This window comes from Miniopterus natalensis, chromosome 19 (assembly GCF_054644295.1).
Source record: "Miniopterus natalensis isolate mMinNat1 chromosome 19, mMinNat1.hap1, whole genome shotgun sequence".
Lineage (NCBI taxonomy): Eukaryota > Metazoa > Chordata > Mammalia > Chiroptera > Miniopteridae > Miniopterus > Miniopterus natalensis.
Genome location: NC_142099.1, coordinates 14,409,243 through 14,426,715, shown reverse-complemented (window position 1 = coordinate 14,426,715; position 17,473 = coordinate 14,409,243). Strand labels below are relative to the sequence as shown.

Here is a 17,473-nt window from a genome sequence, read left to right as displayed (position 1 = left end):
CCCGTCACTGTTGCTCTCACATCACCGATCTATGAGCTCTTCCAGGGCTGGGAGTGAGTGCTGACACATACTAGGTGCTGATCAACACTTGTAGAACTGGATTAGATTTATGTGAGCAGAATTTCTTCCCTAAGATCTCCTTGGTTTCATTTTCCCTGACTCTCCTCCTGTGGCCCTGCTTCTTTTTCACTCTGCTAACCCCAAATTCTACTGTCTTTCACTACCCAGGAGGAGGACCCCTCCTCCTCCAGAAGGCCTTCCCAACGACTCCCACCCTTACCATTTCAGGTGAGCTCTCTGCTTCCTGAAATGTAGAACCATCAAAGGAATGTTTTGAGGAATAAGTCAGATAATGTAAGTAAAATGTTAGAACACGATTTGGCACATCACAAAGGCTCAATAAATCTGGGCTAGTTGTGATAAAGGAAAGAGCCGCTGCTTTTCTGCTTCTTCTTGGCCTGGTCTGTATGCCACCAGGGGGCGCCCTCTGCCCAAAAGTCCCTGGCACCTAGACCAGGATGGGGCCTTTTCCCTGAGACTGGGGGAGGCCTTGGACTAAGTAAGGTGGGTATGTGGACCTCAGGTTATGTGGAAGAGCAGCAGGAAGGATGGAGGTGAGTAATAGAGAAAATACCCTTTCATTTTTCCATTTTCTGATGGATACAGAGGCAAGAGTGTGTGCATATCTGTGCAGTCTCCCCATACAACATGTTCTTTTCCCCAGGCAGTGTCTCTCTTACCTCTCTTTGCAATGCTACCTTCTTCCAGTATTTTGGGCTGGTGAGCACTTGCAATTTACAAAAGAACAAAAACAAACAACAAACAAAAAAACATGGGATTTCCATCATTGCTCTGGAATGATGAAGAAACTGAGTCTTAGAGGAATTCAGTAAGTGATACCTTTCTTGGGTGTGCTGAGTATCTGAGACTCGAGTCCTCTCCCAAGCCCGAATCCCCTGGTACCCCCTCCACAGGCTCAGTTCTGTGCATAATCTGCTTTTATCAGAGGTTATGACCCTTCCTCACTGCCTCCTCCCTCAGAAAGCCACCACCATGGGATCAGATTCTCCAGGCATGGCTTTTCCTACAGTTCCACTCTCCATCCAGCGCACCAGGCCGCAGGGACACAGGATGCAGTTGCTCCTCCAAACTCTAAGGGGTTAAGGCCTAGGTCCCGCCCCCCCCGCCCCCCCCCCCACTGGCGGGAGTATGAATAGCCTCGCTCCCACTCCCAACTCTGTCGCTCAAGCTGCTCCTCACCCTGTCCAGTCATTGTTCCTTCCCATCTCCCTTCCCCTTTCATCCTAAAAACTTTAAGAGCCGCTGGCTTCTCCCGGTACCTAGCGTCTCTCCGTCTTCGGTGGGTCAGACGTGCAGGATGGAGGGCTGCTTGGGGGTGGAATCTTTTCAGATGTGGGAGCTCAACCGACGTCTAGAGGCCTACCTGGCTCGGGTCAAGGCGCTAGAGGAACATTATGAGCTGCTCAGCGCGGAGCTCGTCGGTCTCCGGGCACAGTCCGGGGACTCTTCCTGGCGGGCCCGTGCCAACGACGAACTGGCAGAACTGCGGGCCCTCGTCGACCAGCGCTGGCGGGAGAAGCACGCGGCCGAGCTGGCGCGCGACAGCCTGAGGGAAGAGGTGGAGAGCGTGGCGGGCCGGTGCCAGCAGCAGCGGCTGGCCCGCGAGCGGATGGCAGAGGAGGTGGCCAGCAGCCGGCGTGCGGTGGAGGCGGAGAAGCGCGCCCAGGCCTGGCTGAGCAGCCGGGCTGCGGAGCTGGAGCGCGAGCTGGAGGCTCTGCGCGCCGCGCACGAGGAGGAGCGCGCGGGCCTGACCGCGCCGCCCGCTGGGCCCCGGTGCCCCCCCAGCCCCCCCCGCGGGCCGCCGGCGCCGGGCCCCGAAGTTGAGGAGCTCGCGCGACTGCTCGGCGAGGCGTGGCGCGGGGCCGTGCGCGGCTACCAGGAGCGCGTGGCGCACATGGAAACAGCGCTGGGCCAGGCCCGCCAGAGGCTGGATCGCGTGGCGCAGGGCGCCCGCAAGGGACGCCTGGAGCTGCAGCAGCTCCAGGCCGAGCACGGCGGCCTCCAGGAGCGCAGGGCAGCCCTGGAGCAGAGACTGGAGGGCCGCTGGCAGGAGCAACTGAGTGCCACTGAGAAGTTCCAGGTGAGGAGGTGGGGGCCTGGGCGGAACACGGCTTCGAAAAGTCCCCACGGGGCTCAGAAACGCTCTGGGGAAGGGAGTGGGAAGTGGGGGTGGAGATGGCTGCCCATTCAGGGACTGCTTCTTAGAAAACTCATAGCTGGTGCCAGAGGCCCTAGACTTTCACAACTCCCTGAGTAGGGTGGGAATGGTGGCGTTCAGAGCCCTCAAATCAGACCGCCTGGAACAGCAGACAGGCCCAAGACGCATGCAGCACCTTCCCGCTCTGATGGCCTCTGGGCCCCTCCCTAGGCTCTGCGGTCACTGGCAAGATGCCAGAACTTTCCTTCTCAGTGCTGCCTTATGGTCCTGCTACTCAGAATCTCCAACGTTCCTCACCTCCCTTATCCCCCTGACAGGTGGGGGTGAGGGGCCCTGCAGGAGGGGCCATCTGCCCTTGTCCCATGTCGTGGCTTCTTAACTCCCTGAGCACATTCCAGAAGCCTGGGACAGCTGCTCCCCCTCACTACACAGACGTGACCAGCAACTGAGAAAACAGCTCCCTTGCTGGGCCAGACAGAGGTCTCACCATGGCCACCTCCCCAACTCTCCTCTCAGAGGAGACAGATTCCAGAACATGTGGGAAGTGGAGGGGGTGGGAGCCTGGTGTGAGGAGCAAAAGACAGTGATTGGGACTAGGGCAGTTTGGCTTTCAGCCCTGCAAGCTCCAGGCCTCTTGATTAATCGTTTTTCCTTCTGCTTCCCTCCTTTCCCCCCCTCTCCTCCTCTCTGTAACCCATCTCCTCCCCTCCTTCATGTCCCCCTTCCTGTGGAAGCTGAATTCTGAGAGCATGTGCAACCATTTAATCAGCATCCTCAGAGGAGGAGCCCCATGGGAGAGGGCTGAGAGGGGCCCTCATGCTCTTTTGGAGGCTCTAGAGGGGCTTCTCTGGGCAGGGAGTGGGATAGGGAGACAGGAATCTGCTCAACAGAGAAGTCAGGAGCAGAAGGTGCTGCTGCAGCAGCCAGGGACCCCGCCCTTTACTGACTGCCTCTGGCTTGCTCTGCAGCTGGCGGTGGAGGCGCTGGAGCAGGAGAAACAGGACCTACAGAGTCAGATTGCCCAGGTCCTGGAAGGTCGGCAGCAGCTGGCACACCTCAAGATGTCCCTCAGCCTGGAGGTGGCCACATACAGGTACAGGTTCACCCTGACCCACCCGGACATACAGATGTACACGTACATACAGGCTAGGGTGGAAGCTCCTCAGCTGAAGGCGTCCAGAGCCATGGGTGGTGGCAGTTCTGCCACCATTAGGTTCTGTGACTCTAGGCTGATCCCTTTCACACCAAGATATTTCCCATCTGAACCCACTTAATCCTCTATGGGTTCAGGACCAGAGACGTAGCCTGTGCCCAGGAAACCCCCCAAGGAGAGGTGATATTGCTGAGTGGGGCAGCCAGATGAGAGAGGGCAGGACATGTGTGGGGCATCTGTATCCAGACCCTAACCCCAAGGGGCTGGAAAGCCCTGTCTGTGTGTGTATGTGCTCACACTAAGGAGGCAACTGACTTGGGCAACCTCAGAAAGGAGGAACTGCAGGTGTGGGTAGCTGGCACTGGTTTGCACTGACAAGTCTCCTTGTTTGGAAGATGGAAGATGGGCTGGGTGACCTTCAAGGCCCCTTCCATCCTGAATGTCTTGGGGCCTGACAATTCTCAAATCCTAGTCCCTTGGCCCCACAGCCCTTCTGCTAGCCACATTTCCTGTTGGCTCAGGAAAGGCTGCGACTGCTGCAAGGGCTGCTTCTCTGGCCGTGTGGCCTTGGGCAAACTCACAGCCTTTTCCGGGAAACTGACTTGGTTGGCTGACCATGTAGGGCTTCGTACACCAAACCCACTGTGAGGGCCAGGGCTAGACAAGCTATGAAGACAGTGCTCCCCAGAATCCACAGGCAAACAAAAGCAGGGGTCCTAGGACAGGTTCTGGAGGGGAGGGGAAGCAGGGCCCAGAGTGGAAGGTCAGTGAGGACCCAGGGATGAGTGAGTGTTGCATGAGCTCAGAGGGCAGGATGCTGCCTGGAGAAGATGGAGGTGAGACCACAGACAGTACTAACCAGACTCAGAGATCTGGAGGAAGCATTGAGAGTCGATGTTCAGCATAAGCTGTTGAATCAGTTGTTTCCCCCTCCCCCTATTGGTCCCCTCCTCCTCAGTCCCCAGTGGGCACTGAGGCAGGGGCATGAACACAAAGACCTCCATTGCCCTGAAAGGCTTGGGATCCAGAGTACTTAGAGATCCCAAGATGAGGGCCTTGACCCCAACCCAACCACTGAGGGAAAGGGTCTGCGGAAGGCTTAACCTCTGGGTTTTTGAGGCTTGAAAAGGATTTGGATGAATTCTTTTGTTTTTTTTTCTGTGACTAGCTCCTGGGGCCCTGGGGGAGGAGGAGGGAGCCTATCCCATGGGAACAGCCTGAGAATTCCCACTTCCCCTGGGAAGCCCCCTCCTCAGACCCTCCAGATGGTGGTGTGGACAATGGCAGCTATTAGCATGAGAATGGGCCCCACACACAGAGTATGAGGTCATTGGCCTGGGGTGGGGAGGAGGAGACTAGTCTGAGCAATGTGTGTGTGTGTGTGTGTGTGTGTGTGTGTGTGTGTGTGTGTGTGTACACTGTGTCTGCTGTGTGGGAATCTGCTTGTGTGTCTGTGAGCTCATCTGTGTGTCCCAAATATGTGTGTGATGCTGTGTGACCAAGTGTGTGATGTCTGGATATGTGATTATGTGATTTCATGTACACAGCCAAGTATAACCCCACCTGTGGCTTTCATGTGATAGTGGCAAAAATGAAGAGGAAGCCTGCAAGGTCAGGGGTTTTTTTCTGGCTGGCTTGCTTACTGGCCTGTGGACAGGGCTTACCCAAGTTTTCCTCATTCCTAGGACCCTCCTAGAGGCTGAGAACTCCCGACTGCAGTTACCTGGTGGTGGTTCCAAGGCTTCCTTCAGCTTCCATGGTAAGAGTTGGAGCCAGGTTTCCCCTCCCTAAAACTCTACCCTTCTTTGTTTTTCATACCCCATTCCTTTCTTGAGAGGCAACAGTCTAGGTCTTGACTCCTTGGCCCCCAACAGCTCAGAAAGTGGGAGGAAAGGACAGGGCCCATGGACACTCTTGCCAGAAATGGTAACTGCTCTGTGGCCACATCCCTCCTGCCAGTACTTACTGACACCGTTTCTTTTCCTCCACTTTTCCAGACTCCAAGCTGGAGCTTCATTTTCCTGGGACCCCAGAGGGCCAGCGTCTAGGACCTTTGCTCTCTGTCCTGGGCCCTACTCCCCTCTCCTTACCCTTACCTGATACCCTTGAGACACCTGTTCCAGTCTTTCTGAAGAGCCAGGAATTTCTCCAGACCCGTATCCCCACCTTGGCCAGCACCCCAATCCCACCCACACCTCAGGCTCCCTGTCCTGCTACAGATGGAGAGATCAGAGCCCAAGATGCCCTTCTTGCTGTGCCCCAACCAGAGGTTGGGAGGCAACAGTGGGCTGAAGCCAATGTAGCCATTCCTGCCAGCATCCTGCCAGGACCAGAGGAGCCTGGGGGCAAGCAGCAAAAGTCCAGTACAGACAAGTTCCCTGAGGATCATGCTTCCTTGGCCCCACCCCTTAGCCTTGATCACCCCAGTTTAGAGGCCAGAGATGGAGAACCCAGTGAGACTAGAGTGTCCAGCAGATTCCAGGAGGAAGGTGAAGGGCAAATGTGGGAGCTGACAGAGAAAGAAATAGCCATAGAGGTCAAAGTGGTAAGCAGCTTGCAGCAGCAAATGCAGCAAGAAGAGGGGGATCCAGACATGAAAGAAATCCAGGACTCCCAGGGTCCTTTGAAAAAAGAAACTCTGAAGTCTCTGGAAGAGGAAATTCAAGAACCACTGATGTTTCCAGAAAAACAGAGCCATGAGATACTGAGATCTCTAGAGAAGGAAAATCAAGAACTATTGAAGTCTTTAGAAGAAAAGGACATGGAGGTAGTAAGAACTCTAGAAAAAGAAACTCTAGAACTACTTAAGCCTATAGGAAAAGAGGACCCACAGACATTGCAATCACTAGAAAAGGAGAATCAAGAACTAATGAGATCTCTTGAAGATAATCTACAGACATTTTTATATCCAGGGAAGGAAAATCAAGAATTAGTGAGATCTGTAGAAGGGGAGAACTTTGTGTCCTTGAGAGCACTAGAAAAAGAAAATCAAGAGCCACTGAGGTCTCTAGAAGAAGAGAATCAAGGGACCTTGAGATCCCTAGAAAAAGAGAACCAGGAACCACTGAGGTCTCTAGAAGAAAATAATCAAGAGACCTTGGGATCTCTAGAAAAAGAGAACCAGGAACCACTGGGGTCTCTAGAGGAAGAGAATCAAGAGACCTTGAGATCTCTAGAAAAAGAGAACCAGGAACCACTGAGGTCTCTAGAAGAAAATAATCAAGAGACCTTGAGATCTCTAGAAAAAGAGAACCAGGAACCACTGGGGTCTCTAGAGGAAGAGAATCAAGAGACCTTGAGATCTCTAGAAAAAGGGAACCAGGAACCACTGGGGTCTCTAGAGGAAGAGAATCAAGAAACCTTGAGATCTCTAGAAAAAGAGAACCAGGAACCACTGAGGTCTCTAGAAGAAGAGGACCAAGAAACAAAAAGACCTCCAGAAAAAGAAAACCAGGAACCACTGAGGTCTCCAGAAGATGAAAACCAGGAGACAATGAGGCCTCTAGAAAAAGAGACTCAACAGCCACTGAGGTCTCTAGGAGAAGACCAAATGATATTGAGACCTCTGGAAAAGGTGGAACCAGAGCCACTGAAATCTCTTGGAAAAGACCAGGAGATATTTAGACCTCTTGAAAAAGAGAATCAAGAGTTATTAAGGCCCCTAAAAGAAGAGAGTGTAGAGGCAGTAAGATGTTTAGAAACAGAGAATCTAGAATCAATAAAGTCTTCAGGAGAGGATCTGGAAATATTAAAGTCTACAGAAACTCAAGAGCCATTGTGGTCTCCGGAAGAAATGAATGGGGAGACAATGAAACCTCTAGAAAAGGAAATCCAAGAACCACTGGGGTCTGTGGAAGAGAACCAAGAGTCATTGAAACCCCTAGAAAAGGAGAATCAAGAATCTCTATCTCTGGGAGAGTGGAACCTAGGTTTGAGATCTCCGGAAGAGGTAGACAGGGAAAGTCCAAAGTACCTGGAAGAGGAAGAGAACCTGGAGAAGGCAGAGAACCAAGAGTCGCTGAGACCTCTGGAAGAGGAGGGACAGGAGCTGCTGCTGTCTGCGGATCAGCAGAGGTGGGAAGATATGGTGGAGAGCCAAGAATTGGATCAGGAAATGCCCTCTGGGAGGGCTGGAGTGGGCAATGAGGATGAGGCAGAGCTGGACCTGAGGGAATGTGATGGCTTCTCTGGAAAAGAGGAATCTGCAGAGGAGGGAGAGCTGCAGCTAACTGTCGCAGGGGGCGCCTGGAGCACAGGTGAGGGACACCCAGGGAGCCCAGAGCCCAAAGAGCAGAGGGATCCAGCTGAGGGCACCAGTAGGGAGGGAGGTGGTGAGGGCCTTCAGGACCTTGAAGGGCAGCCAGAGAACATGGGGGACCCAGGCCTTCAAGTTCCCTGGGGAATGTCAGAGGTGATAGAGCCAGCGTTGGAAAATGAAGATGAGGCCCCAGGGGGTGACCAAGCCTCCCCAGAGGTCACTTTGGGGTTGGAGACAGCCATGGGTGAGTCTGTTTCAGGAGCTGAGCAGGGACTGGAAGAGGAGGTGGTAGGCTTGGAGTTCCCAGGCCACCTGGCCAGAGAGGAGGTGATGGAGCCTCTCCTGGGGGAAGAAGGTTTGGAGGCAAAGAGGGTGCAGGGCTTGGGAAGGCCTGGAAAGGACCTAGAGGAGGATGCTGCTCTGGAGCCAGAGCTTCCCATACTGCTCAGGAAGAGCAGAGACTCTCTGGAGTCTCACGGGACTGGGGAGAAGTTGGAGCCTGAGGTCCCCTGGGGAGAAGAGGAGGAGTTCCCTGCTGAGACCTTGTGCCATGATGGAAGTGATACCCCTCAACCCAGGCCCCTGGGGTCAGAGGAAGCTGAGAAGGATGCAGAACCAGTGCCAGGGCCCTCCAATTCAAGGCCCCCTGAGCCCTGTTTGCTCACCCTAATCCCCAAAGATGCCCCTGAGTCCCAGCCCCCAGCTGAAGGGAACCAGGAGGCTAGCTGGGGGCTGACAGGAAGGGCTGAGGCCCTGGAAAAGGTGGGGGGCGAGGAGGAGGAGTTGGGTCCTGGGGGGCTCCCTCCGGCCCTCCAGGATGAGGCGGAGGAGAGCAGAGATGAGAGCGAGGCGGATGAGCTGGGAGAGACCCTTCCTGACTCCACTCCCCTGGCCCTCTACCTCAGTTCCCCTGCCTCATCCAAGTGGGACCCAGCTGGAGAGCAGAGGCCCTCCCCTCAAGGCGAGACCAGAAGGGAAGGCTGGGATTTTGCTGTCCTGACCCCTGAGGGCCAAGGGACCCATCCAGAGGAGGAAGAGGAGGAGAGGGGGGGAGATGAGGGTCAGGAATGTGGCCAGGACTCTGACCTGTCGGAGGAATTTGAGAACGACGTGGGGACTGAGGCTTCTGTCCTTCCTGGGGTCCCTGGGGAATTGATGGAGCCCCTGGGCCAGGTGTCCCAGGTGCTCCTGGAGCCTGCAGCCTGGGGTCAGGATGGGGAGTCTGATGGGTTTGCAGATGAGGAAGAAAGTGGAGAGGAGGAAGAGGAGGAAGAGGAAGAGGAGGGAGGGGAGCCAGGGGCCGGGCAGTGGGAGCCAGGGCCCTCTGCTGGCAGCCTTCCTGCCCTGAGCAGCGCTCAGAGCAGCAACCCCTTGGGGTCTGAGGCTGTGGATGTCAGCGCCCCCTGGGATGATGGCTCCAGGGGTGCAGCAGCTGATCCCCCTACGACAGCCCTAGAGACTGAGTCCCAGGACAGCACTGAGCCCTCCGGCTCAGAGGAAGAGTCTGACGATGCTCCCTTGGAGGGGGAGGACCAAGTTCCTGGCCCTCTGGGGACCCTCAGTGGGACAGAGGATACCCCTGGTGTCAATGGCCAGGGCCCCAGCCTGAAGAAAGAGTTGGAGCATGTGAATGGGGGGTTGGTGAATGGGGTGGAGCAGTCTGAAGGAGCGGGGCAGGGAAAACTGGGGGCCCTTGAGGGGGACCAAGGGAGCCCTTTGGAAGAGGAGGAGGGGGGTGCCCTGAAGACCCCTTCTGCAGCCATTCCTCTTCATCTGGGCCCAGGCCAGTTCCTGAAGTTCACACAGCGGGAAGGAGATGGGGATTCATGGTCCTCAGGGGAGGATTAGAGACAGTGCTCATCCTGCACTTCGAACTTTAGTGGGGACATGTCCCCAAGCCCCCTCCCTGCTCAGGGCCAGCACCTTAACTTATGATCTCCTGTCCTGTGGTATCCATCCGAGCGGCCTGGCTGGCCAAAGTGAAATGGGTGTGGAAAAGGGACAGCTGTTCCAAGAATGGAGGCTCCAGGAATAAAAACCAGCCCCTCAGACCCTGCAAAGGGGACACGCTGCCTGCATTGTCCAGTGAGGTTTAAGCCAGCTGAACCCCTATAGGACTAGGCCCCTTTTCCTTGCACCCCCTTTCCCCCTCATTCCTTTAGCTGGAAAAGGCCTGGGGCCCTGCGGCTCCTCCAAGGAGAGGGTGGCTGTGGTGGCCTTTGTGCTGGGGTTCACCAGCCCTGCCTCTCCTCACTCTCCACCCTTATGGGGTGTCTGCTCCTGTGTCCTGACCCCCCATATTCCTGCCTCATGTGGCCCTGTCTAGCTCGTCACTGCTTGAATAAAGTAATGCTTCTACCGACAAAGTCTGATTTCTTTCTTCCCCAGTTCAGGGGGTCCTCGGGGCCAGCACAGGAGCTGGGGAGACTGGGGAAGCATCGGGAGGTGCTGGTGTTGGGAGGGGCTGCTTCCTGAAGAGAGGAGGCCTGGGAGGCCTCATGGGAGGACAAGGCAGATGGACTAAGGCTGCAGGCAGCAGTGCTGGGACCCCAGGGAGGCCTGGGGTTCCAATCCAGGTGATCTCAGTGCCTGAGCATGCAGGCGGTCATCATCTCTGCCACAGGGCTGATTACAGGGAATAGGACTTGTGCCACCCCCACTTTTGCCTGTCCTTCTCCCTGCCCTCAGTGCCGCCAGCATAATAAGCCCCTTTGCCCCCAAACCCAAACAGTTGTCTGGCCTGTGATGTCTGCATGGGCTGGCTGGGTCAGAGTGGGGTGAGGAAAGAGGAGGCCTCTTCTGCCTTATGGTTGTGTGGCCCCAGGTCAGCCTTAAATCTCTCTGAATCTCACACTCAGCCACACAAGAAGGGTGCTGGGCTGGGTGACTTGGGGGGCCTTCCAGTGCAGGGAAAGCAGGAGGAAGGCTAGGGGAAGCCAGAGGGCTGCAGCTTTGACCATGAGTGGTTCTTTCCTCACTTGCTGACGCAGGAGACAGGGAAGCCAGGAACGTGGAAGTGAGGAGGGGGAGAGACTGAAGAGCTAAGGGCTGTGTTGGTAACTGGGGTAGACAGAGGGTGAGGAGCACAAAGCCACAGCTTCTCTCCACTCCCTGCCCCCTTTCCAGGAGTTTTCTGGGTCCCTGTATAAGGCAGGAAGGGACCAGAGGTTCCTGGATTAGGTGGGGCCTGAAGGCTTTGAAGTCAGGACACCCAAATAGAAGCCACTCCCCAGCTCAGCTCAATGGGGACGGAAGATCTGGCGACACTTCTAAATATCTTTGGTGGGGGTGGGATAGGGGCTGCCAAACAAATATTCCATGTTTGGAGACAATCTCAAGTCTGGGAACAGGCTGAGGGCCTGGGAAAGATGAAAGGATGAAGCCTCAGCCGATCTGGCCCCAATTTATGTCCTCTGGCCAAGGGGGGGTGGACAGGAGGCCCCCTGACAGAGTCTCACTGTTTGCCTCTCTGCCTGTGCCTTTCTCCTCTATCTGGGAGTCTCTGTCTTGGGCACTCAGGCCCCCATTCCACACACACCCCTGCCCTCGGGGTCCAAGGTTCTGTCCCTCCCCACCCTTCTGGCAGCCCAAGCCCACACTCTCCTTCCTGTACTCACCACTAACAAGGCCCTGTGTGCCAGGGTGGGGACCAGAACACTGGCATACAGGCAAATAAGGCCCACTCCCTGACCCTCTAACAGGACACAAGAGCCCTGTGCATGATCTCCCCGGGCCCTTGGGCACCTCCGCCTGGGCAAGGGACCAAGGAAGAGGCCAAGCCAAGAGCAGTCCTTCTCTCTGCCTGGGTGACCATCCTGTCCCACACACCAGGGTCCCTGGTTCCCCGCAGAGTTATCCAGACTAGCTGATTCTGCTAACAATCCTCAATAAGGAAGGACGTAAGTTAACAAAAGTGAGGACTTTCCTAAAGGGGGTATGTGATGGTAGGTGTGTTCTCTCTGGAAATGGTCATCTGTCTACACAGCAAGAGAAATGCAGGCTTGACAATAACAGAGATATTCCTGGTGCTGAGAACAGGAGCGAATACCATTTTTCGACAAATATTTACTAAGCATCTACTATGTGCCATGCACTATGCAGGCACCGGGAGTCGAGGGTTCCTCGCTCATGAAGCTTTATCTTCTAATTGAACAAGGGCTTGAAAACAGAGAAGTGCAGGAAGTAAGGGGAGCAAGGAGCAGAGGACCTCGCCTGACCTGGGCTGAAGGAGGCGGCCAGGGAAGGCTACCCTAAGAACCTGAAGGGTGAGCAGGAGCTTCTCAGTGGTGGGAGGAGGGAGGAAAAGGATTCTGGTCAGAGGGAACACCATGTGCACCATCCTGGGGCAGGAGGGGGAAGCTTGTGCATTTGAAGAACAGAAAGATGGCTTGTGTGGCCAGAGGGTGGAGACAAGGGAGAAGATTGATAGTGAGACTGGAGAGCGAGTGGGGGTCAGTGGCCGAGGCCTTGCCAGGCAGCCAGAAAGTATGGACTTCTCCCTGAGGGATATGAGGAGCTGCTGAGGAGCAAAAATCCAGGTTTGTTTTTTTTTTTAAGATTTTTGAAATTGAATTTTAGAGAGAGAAGAAGGGAGAGGGGGAGAGAGAGAGAAACATAGATGTGAGAGCGAAACTTCGATTGGCTGCCTCCTGCACTCCCTCTACTGAGGATCAAGCCTGCAACCCAGGCATGTTCCCTGAACAACGGCCACCCAACTGAGCCACAATGGCCAAGGCCAGGTTTGCATTTTTAAAAAACCCTTCTGGTTACTGTGAGCATGGCCTGGAATGGGCAGGGGTGCTTCAGGGAGGCTACTGCAACAGTCGGGGTATGGTGGCAGGGGGACGGAGAGGAGGCATAAAAGAGCAGCAGAGTCTCAGGACTCGTGATCCACTGTGGGAGATAGGGGGATATGGCAGTGCCTGGGCAGCTGGGAGACAGTGGTCCCATCTCTGAGCTGAAGAATCCAGCAGGAAGTTGTGAGCTCCAAGAGGAACTGCCCTCATGGAGGGTAAGATATGAAGCTCAGGAGAGAGGATCAGATTGGAGACAAGAATTGGAGGGCTGCTGGCCTTGAGATCACCCATACAGAGCCCCCAGCAAACTCCTGGCAGAGGAAACACTTGGGCAGGGGCAGGAAGAGAGGCCAGAGAATAGGAGATCCAGGGGACTGTGGCACCTGGGAGGATCCTGCCATTGTAGAAAGCTCCAGAAAACAAGGCCTTTGTCCAGCCTACTACCAAGGGTGTTCAGGAAATTTGGATTGGATAAATGAACTAATGAAGGAATGAATGACCGAGATGAAGTCTGACAACAGGAAGCACTTTGGAGGGTGGCGTCCCCTCCAGAGAAGGGAATGAGGAGACCGCACACTCTCTCCACCAGCAGGACAAGTGGGAGGTTATTTTAGGGCCTCCTCTGGGTAAACATAGCCTCTGAGTGGGGTGGGGGCAGGGTGGGCCTGGGCCCCCCTCCCTAGGTGGCTTCCTCATTTGTTTGGGGCACTTCCTTATAAGGCTGTGCAGGCTGAGGGCCATGGAGGGTGAGGTCAGGGCTGAGCTCTCCATTCAGCCCAGCCTGATGCTGTCCCTGTTGTCCCTGTGGCTGCCAGAGTCTCAGAGGAAATCAAAGGCTGAGACTTTGGGCTCCAGCCAAGGGAGCTCAGAGTGGGGCCTCTTAAAGGGCCCCTGAGCCTTCATGTCTGTTGTGGGGGCCCAGTTCAGGGATGGAGAGAGGGTGTCCTTCAGGGTCCTTTTGGAAAGTAGTGCCGGGGACCCTGGTTTTCTCATCTGCATAATTGGCTCATCCTCTGAAGCTCCGCACAGCTCTGACACCCTGTGGTCTCACCTTTATCCCTTCTGCTGCAGGGGCTGCCCCTCTTGCTGTGGACTCTTGAGAGCAAAGACTCATTCACTACTTCCAAAGGCCCTGGTTCCTCAGCTCCCCTCAGCTCCCCTCAGCTCCCCCTTCTCAGCCCCTCTTTGGGGAACCAGCTGCTGCCACTTGACCCTGTGGTGTCACAGCTGCTGTCAGCTATGCCATTCTTGCCAGGCAGGGAAAGAAGAATGTGATTTAATTTCAACTGGAATGTGCTCTCTGAGGCTGCTCACAGAGAGGGGAGGGAATGTAGACCAACCCACCCAAGCTCAGGAAACCCAAGAGGGCTCTGGGCTGAGGACAGGCTCCTATGTCCTTATGGGGCCCTGCCCCCAGCCCAGAGGGGAGGCTAAGCTCTGGAAGGGCTCCTGCAGCAGGGTGGATCTTCATAGTAGGTGGGAAAAGAACAGGCTTCTTGTGAATAAAGAAAGGACCCAGGCACCTGTTCCTGAGTCCACAGGCCCACCTTAGAAAGATATGAGGAGAGTCTCAAGTCACCTGATCAGGGAAGGGACGACTTGGCTCGGGGGCAAGAGAGACAGAATGGCCTGGGGTGAGGGTCCATAGAGCCTGCAGTGGAGCGTAGGGGAAACCACGGTCCTGTTTCCTCGCAGCGCTCTGAGATCCCATATGCTTCCATCCACTCTGGGAGCCCCGTTCCCTCTCCCCTCTTTCTAACCCAGTACCCCAACACTCAGGTCAGGCTTGCCTCTTTGCCAGCATTTCTGGAGCAGGAGACTCTGCCTCCTGCTCCCCACTCCTTCCTCAAGCCCATTATTCCAGGCTCTCCAGTGTGGATGTCCCTCCTGTCACCTAACACTTGTTTTTTGTTGTTTTTTTTGGGGGGGTTTTTTAAAAATATATCTTTTCAGAGAAAGAGGAAAGGAGAGGGAGAGAGAGAGAGAAACATCAATGATGAGAGAGTCATTGATCGGCTGCCTCCTGCACGCCCCTGACTGGGGATCAAGCCACAACCCGGGCATGTGCCCTCACCCAGAATCAAACTGCGATCTGGATCCTAGGTCAACGCTCAACTGCTGGCTGGGCCCTAACACCTGCTCTTGATGCTGTAGCACCAGTCCCTCTTGTCCCAAAGAGTGGACCCCAGGATCCAGAGCCCAGATCCTAGAGCTCTCTTCCCCCAATAGTGTCCTCCCCTCCCAGCTTCAAAGTCCCCTCCCTTCAGCCCCATTCACTTTCCCCATCCCCATGACTCAGCTGTGACTCCAGAAATAAACGGAGTCAGGAGCCAGGGGGCCACTGTCGAGGAACCACTTCCCAGCAGCTGTGGAGTCAGCTGCTGATAAACCGGAGCCCCAGGGTCCCAGGAAGGGTGGCTGGGGGACTTCAGCAATGAGAAGGTGCCCAACTGGTTGGCTCTGGCCCCTCCTAGATCCTCTGGGGCTCCATCTTCCCTGCTAAGAGAACACTCCTCCCTGTCAGCCTCATTGGCCACTCACTCTCCTTCCCCATCACCTCTCCTCTGCCTTCCACCCTCCCCCCCCATCTCTTCCAACTCCTGAATCACTTGGTGTCTCCTGGATTCTTTCCTTTTCTACTCATCTCATTCGCCAGGAAGTTGTATGCCAGAGTTTCAACTCACCTTGATGGGGAAACTGAGGCACAGAGAAATATCCCTTGTCAATGATATTAAGAGTCCCTAGATGCCATTTGGAGTCCACAGAACATGGGCCAGGTGGCTGTGGGTTGCTCCCCTTAAGTGCTCCAGTCCAAAGTGGCCAACAGCCTTCCCTCTGTTAAGCTATCTAGAGACTCAGGAAGGACCACCAGGGGCCACAGGTCCTCCCCCCAGGCGGTTGAGTAGAGCTGAGTCTCCCAGAGGGCATTTTCTCACATCCTTCCTCCTTCACCCTCTTGCCTTTTCCTCTTCTCCTTCCCGAGCCCCTCCCTGTGCTGTGCCCTGAATCTTTTAGTTCTCTCTCCCCAGGAGGAAGGAGGTTGCTTTGTAGCAGGCAAGGTTGAAGTTAGATCACAGGAAGGACCTCTAGTCTGGGGAATAGGAGAGAGGGACCTGACTGCAGCCCCCACGGGAATCCTTCCCTCCCACCCAAAGGGGTCTGATAGGCTGAGCATTTTGGGGAGTCTTTGGGAGCTGCTGTCACAGCAGGCAGGCAGGACAATGGGGCCCTTTTCTCTCTGCCCAGAAGCAGGCCCACAGACAGGGCTTCAGGGCTGGGACAAAGACCCCAGTGAAGTCAGCACATCGTGGATGAGTCAAGGGTGGGGAGGTGGGGGTTGGGGGAGGAATAAGGAGATGGGGTGTGGGCCAGAGCAGCCTGGGGGGAAGCTGGGGGCCATGGCTATTGAGGACCTTGGAAGGCTCATCTCACTGGGCTCTTAGGCTCCTCTGCAATGCCCAAGCCCCTGACCTCCACCCAGGCTGGACCTCCCTCCTCCATTAATACCAATACATTCTCTGATCTCCCATTCATCCTTCATCCCCAGGGAACAGGAAACTCTGGGGGGACCCCATTTTAGACATGTGGGAAAGGCTGAGGGTTAACCACACACCCAGGGCTTGGCAGGTCTGTGGTACATCCCGGAGGCAGAGGCAGATACAGGTGTGCCCCTGCTCCAGCCTCCCAAAGAGATAGACACTCGTGAGGGGTCAATTCCCTTTCCCCAGGCCAAGACAGGCCCCATTCTCTCTCTGTCCCTCCCTGGATCAGGGTTGGATTCAGTGCAGGGTGTTGAGTCACCCCTGGTCCAGCTTTCCCTTCCCCAGGAAGCCCAATAAAGCCAGAAGGCTTCCGTTTTAGGCAGTCATGCCCAAGCAGCCCAGCAAGTGTGTGTGTGTGGGGGGAAGTATTCGAATTCCAGCCCTGTATCAACTTCTGGACCGCTCCTCATCCACAGATCAGAGAAGATGGTGGACCCCTGTCTACTGCTTGGGGGGGGGGGGGGGGAACAGATTCAATGAGAAAGTGTTAAGTAAGGGGCTGGGAAACCAAAGTCCCTTCCAGCTCACCCCCAGGGTCTCTCTGGGAAATACAACCTGCTTTCTAAACTCCATGTCTGTGAGGATATACTTCTCAGAGAACTTCCCTTAAGAACCCAAGGACAGCCCAGCCAGTATGGCTCAGTGGTTGAGCATCGACCTACAATCCAGGAGGTGGAGGTTTGATTCTGGGTCAGGGCACATGCCCGGGTTGCAGGCTGGATCTCCAGTCAGGGCATGCAGGAGGCAGCTGATCAATGACTCTCATCATTGATGTTTCTCTCTCTCCCTCTCCCTTCCTCTCTCTGAAATCAATAAAGACATATTTTTTAAAAAAGAACCCAAGGAAAGACACTGTCCCCTCAGCCTTCTCTTCTTCAGGCACTATGTTCAAAGGCCCATCTTGGTATTGGACCACTCATGACTCCAGCTAAATATCCTGACATGCCTAAAAATGGAATGAGTGAGCAACTGAAAGGTTGTACAGGATAAACTGGGGGTCTATTCTGGTCCCCAAATCATCCTCTTCCCTGTAGCTCCTTAAAAAACAGCCCTCCTCCCTAGCTATGCTAGCCTGGGCTGTCTGGGGAGGACAGAAGGTGGGACAGGTGAGCCTTGGGGTGAGGCGAGGAATGTGGTGTCTCAGAGACCAGCTGGTCGGGGGTTTGTATACAGGGTGGAGGAGGTCCAGGAGCTGGGCAAGGATGGCCTGGAGAGCCCGTTTTTCTGTCTTACCTCACTGTCTCTGGGTCTTTCCCTGTCACTCTCAGCCTTTTGTTTCTCTGGATCTGTCTCTGTCTCTTCGTCTTACAGGTTTTACTGACTTTTAGGAAAAAGAACAAGAACTGCTCATGTGGGTGAATGTGGTGTCACTCAGGAGTGTGTGCACGATAGTGTGCACACGTGTGGTTAAATGTGAGGATCTGCAACAAGAAGATTCACCCCCATCATGGAAACAGATGGCATCCTAACACACACACACACACA

At 55.1% G+C, this 17,473-nt stretch overlaps 1 protein-coding gene across 1 annotated transcript; it reads left to right on the top strand.

Annotated features, from left to right (window-relative positions):
• Positions 1-1,242: 1,242 nt before the first annotated feature.
• Positions 1,243-10,016, top strand: NES (nestin). The gene is made up of 4 exons (XM_087827646.1): positions 1,243-2,161; positions 3,208-3,332; positions 5,078-5,151; positions 5,390-10,016. The coding sequence occupies exons 1-4, from the start codon at positions 1,379-1,381 to the stop codon at positions 9,496-9,498; spliced, it is 5,091 nt and encodes a 1,696-aa protein (XP_087683772.1). The 5' UTR covers positions 1,243-1,378; the 3' UTR covers positions 9,499-10,016.
• Positions 10,017-17,473: the final 7,457 nt, after the last annotated feature.

Coding starts and splice junctions, on each gene's coding strand:
- NES (XM_087827646.1), top strand. CDS start 1,379: ATGGAGGGCTGCTTGGGGGTGGAATCTTTTCAGATGTGGGAGCTCAAC. Junction 3,333..5,077: donor CTGGAGGTGGCCACATACAG/GTACAGGTTCAC, acceptor CCTCATTCCTAG/GACCCTCCTAGAGGCTGAGA. Junction 5,152..5,389: donor GGCTTCCTTCAGCTTCCATG/GTAAGAGTTGGA, acceptor CCACTTTTCCAG/ACTCCAAGCTGGAGCTTCAT.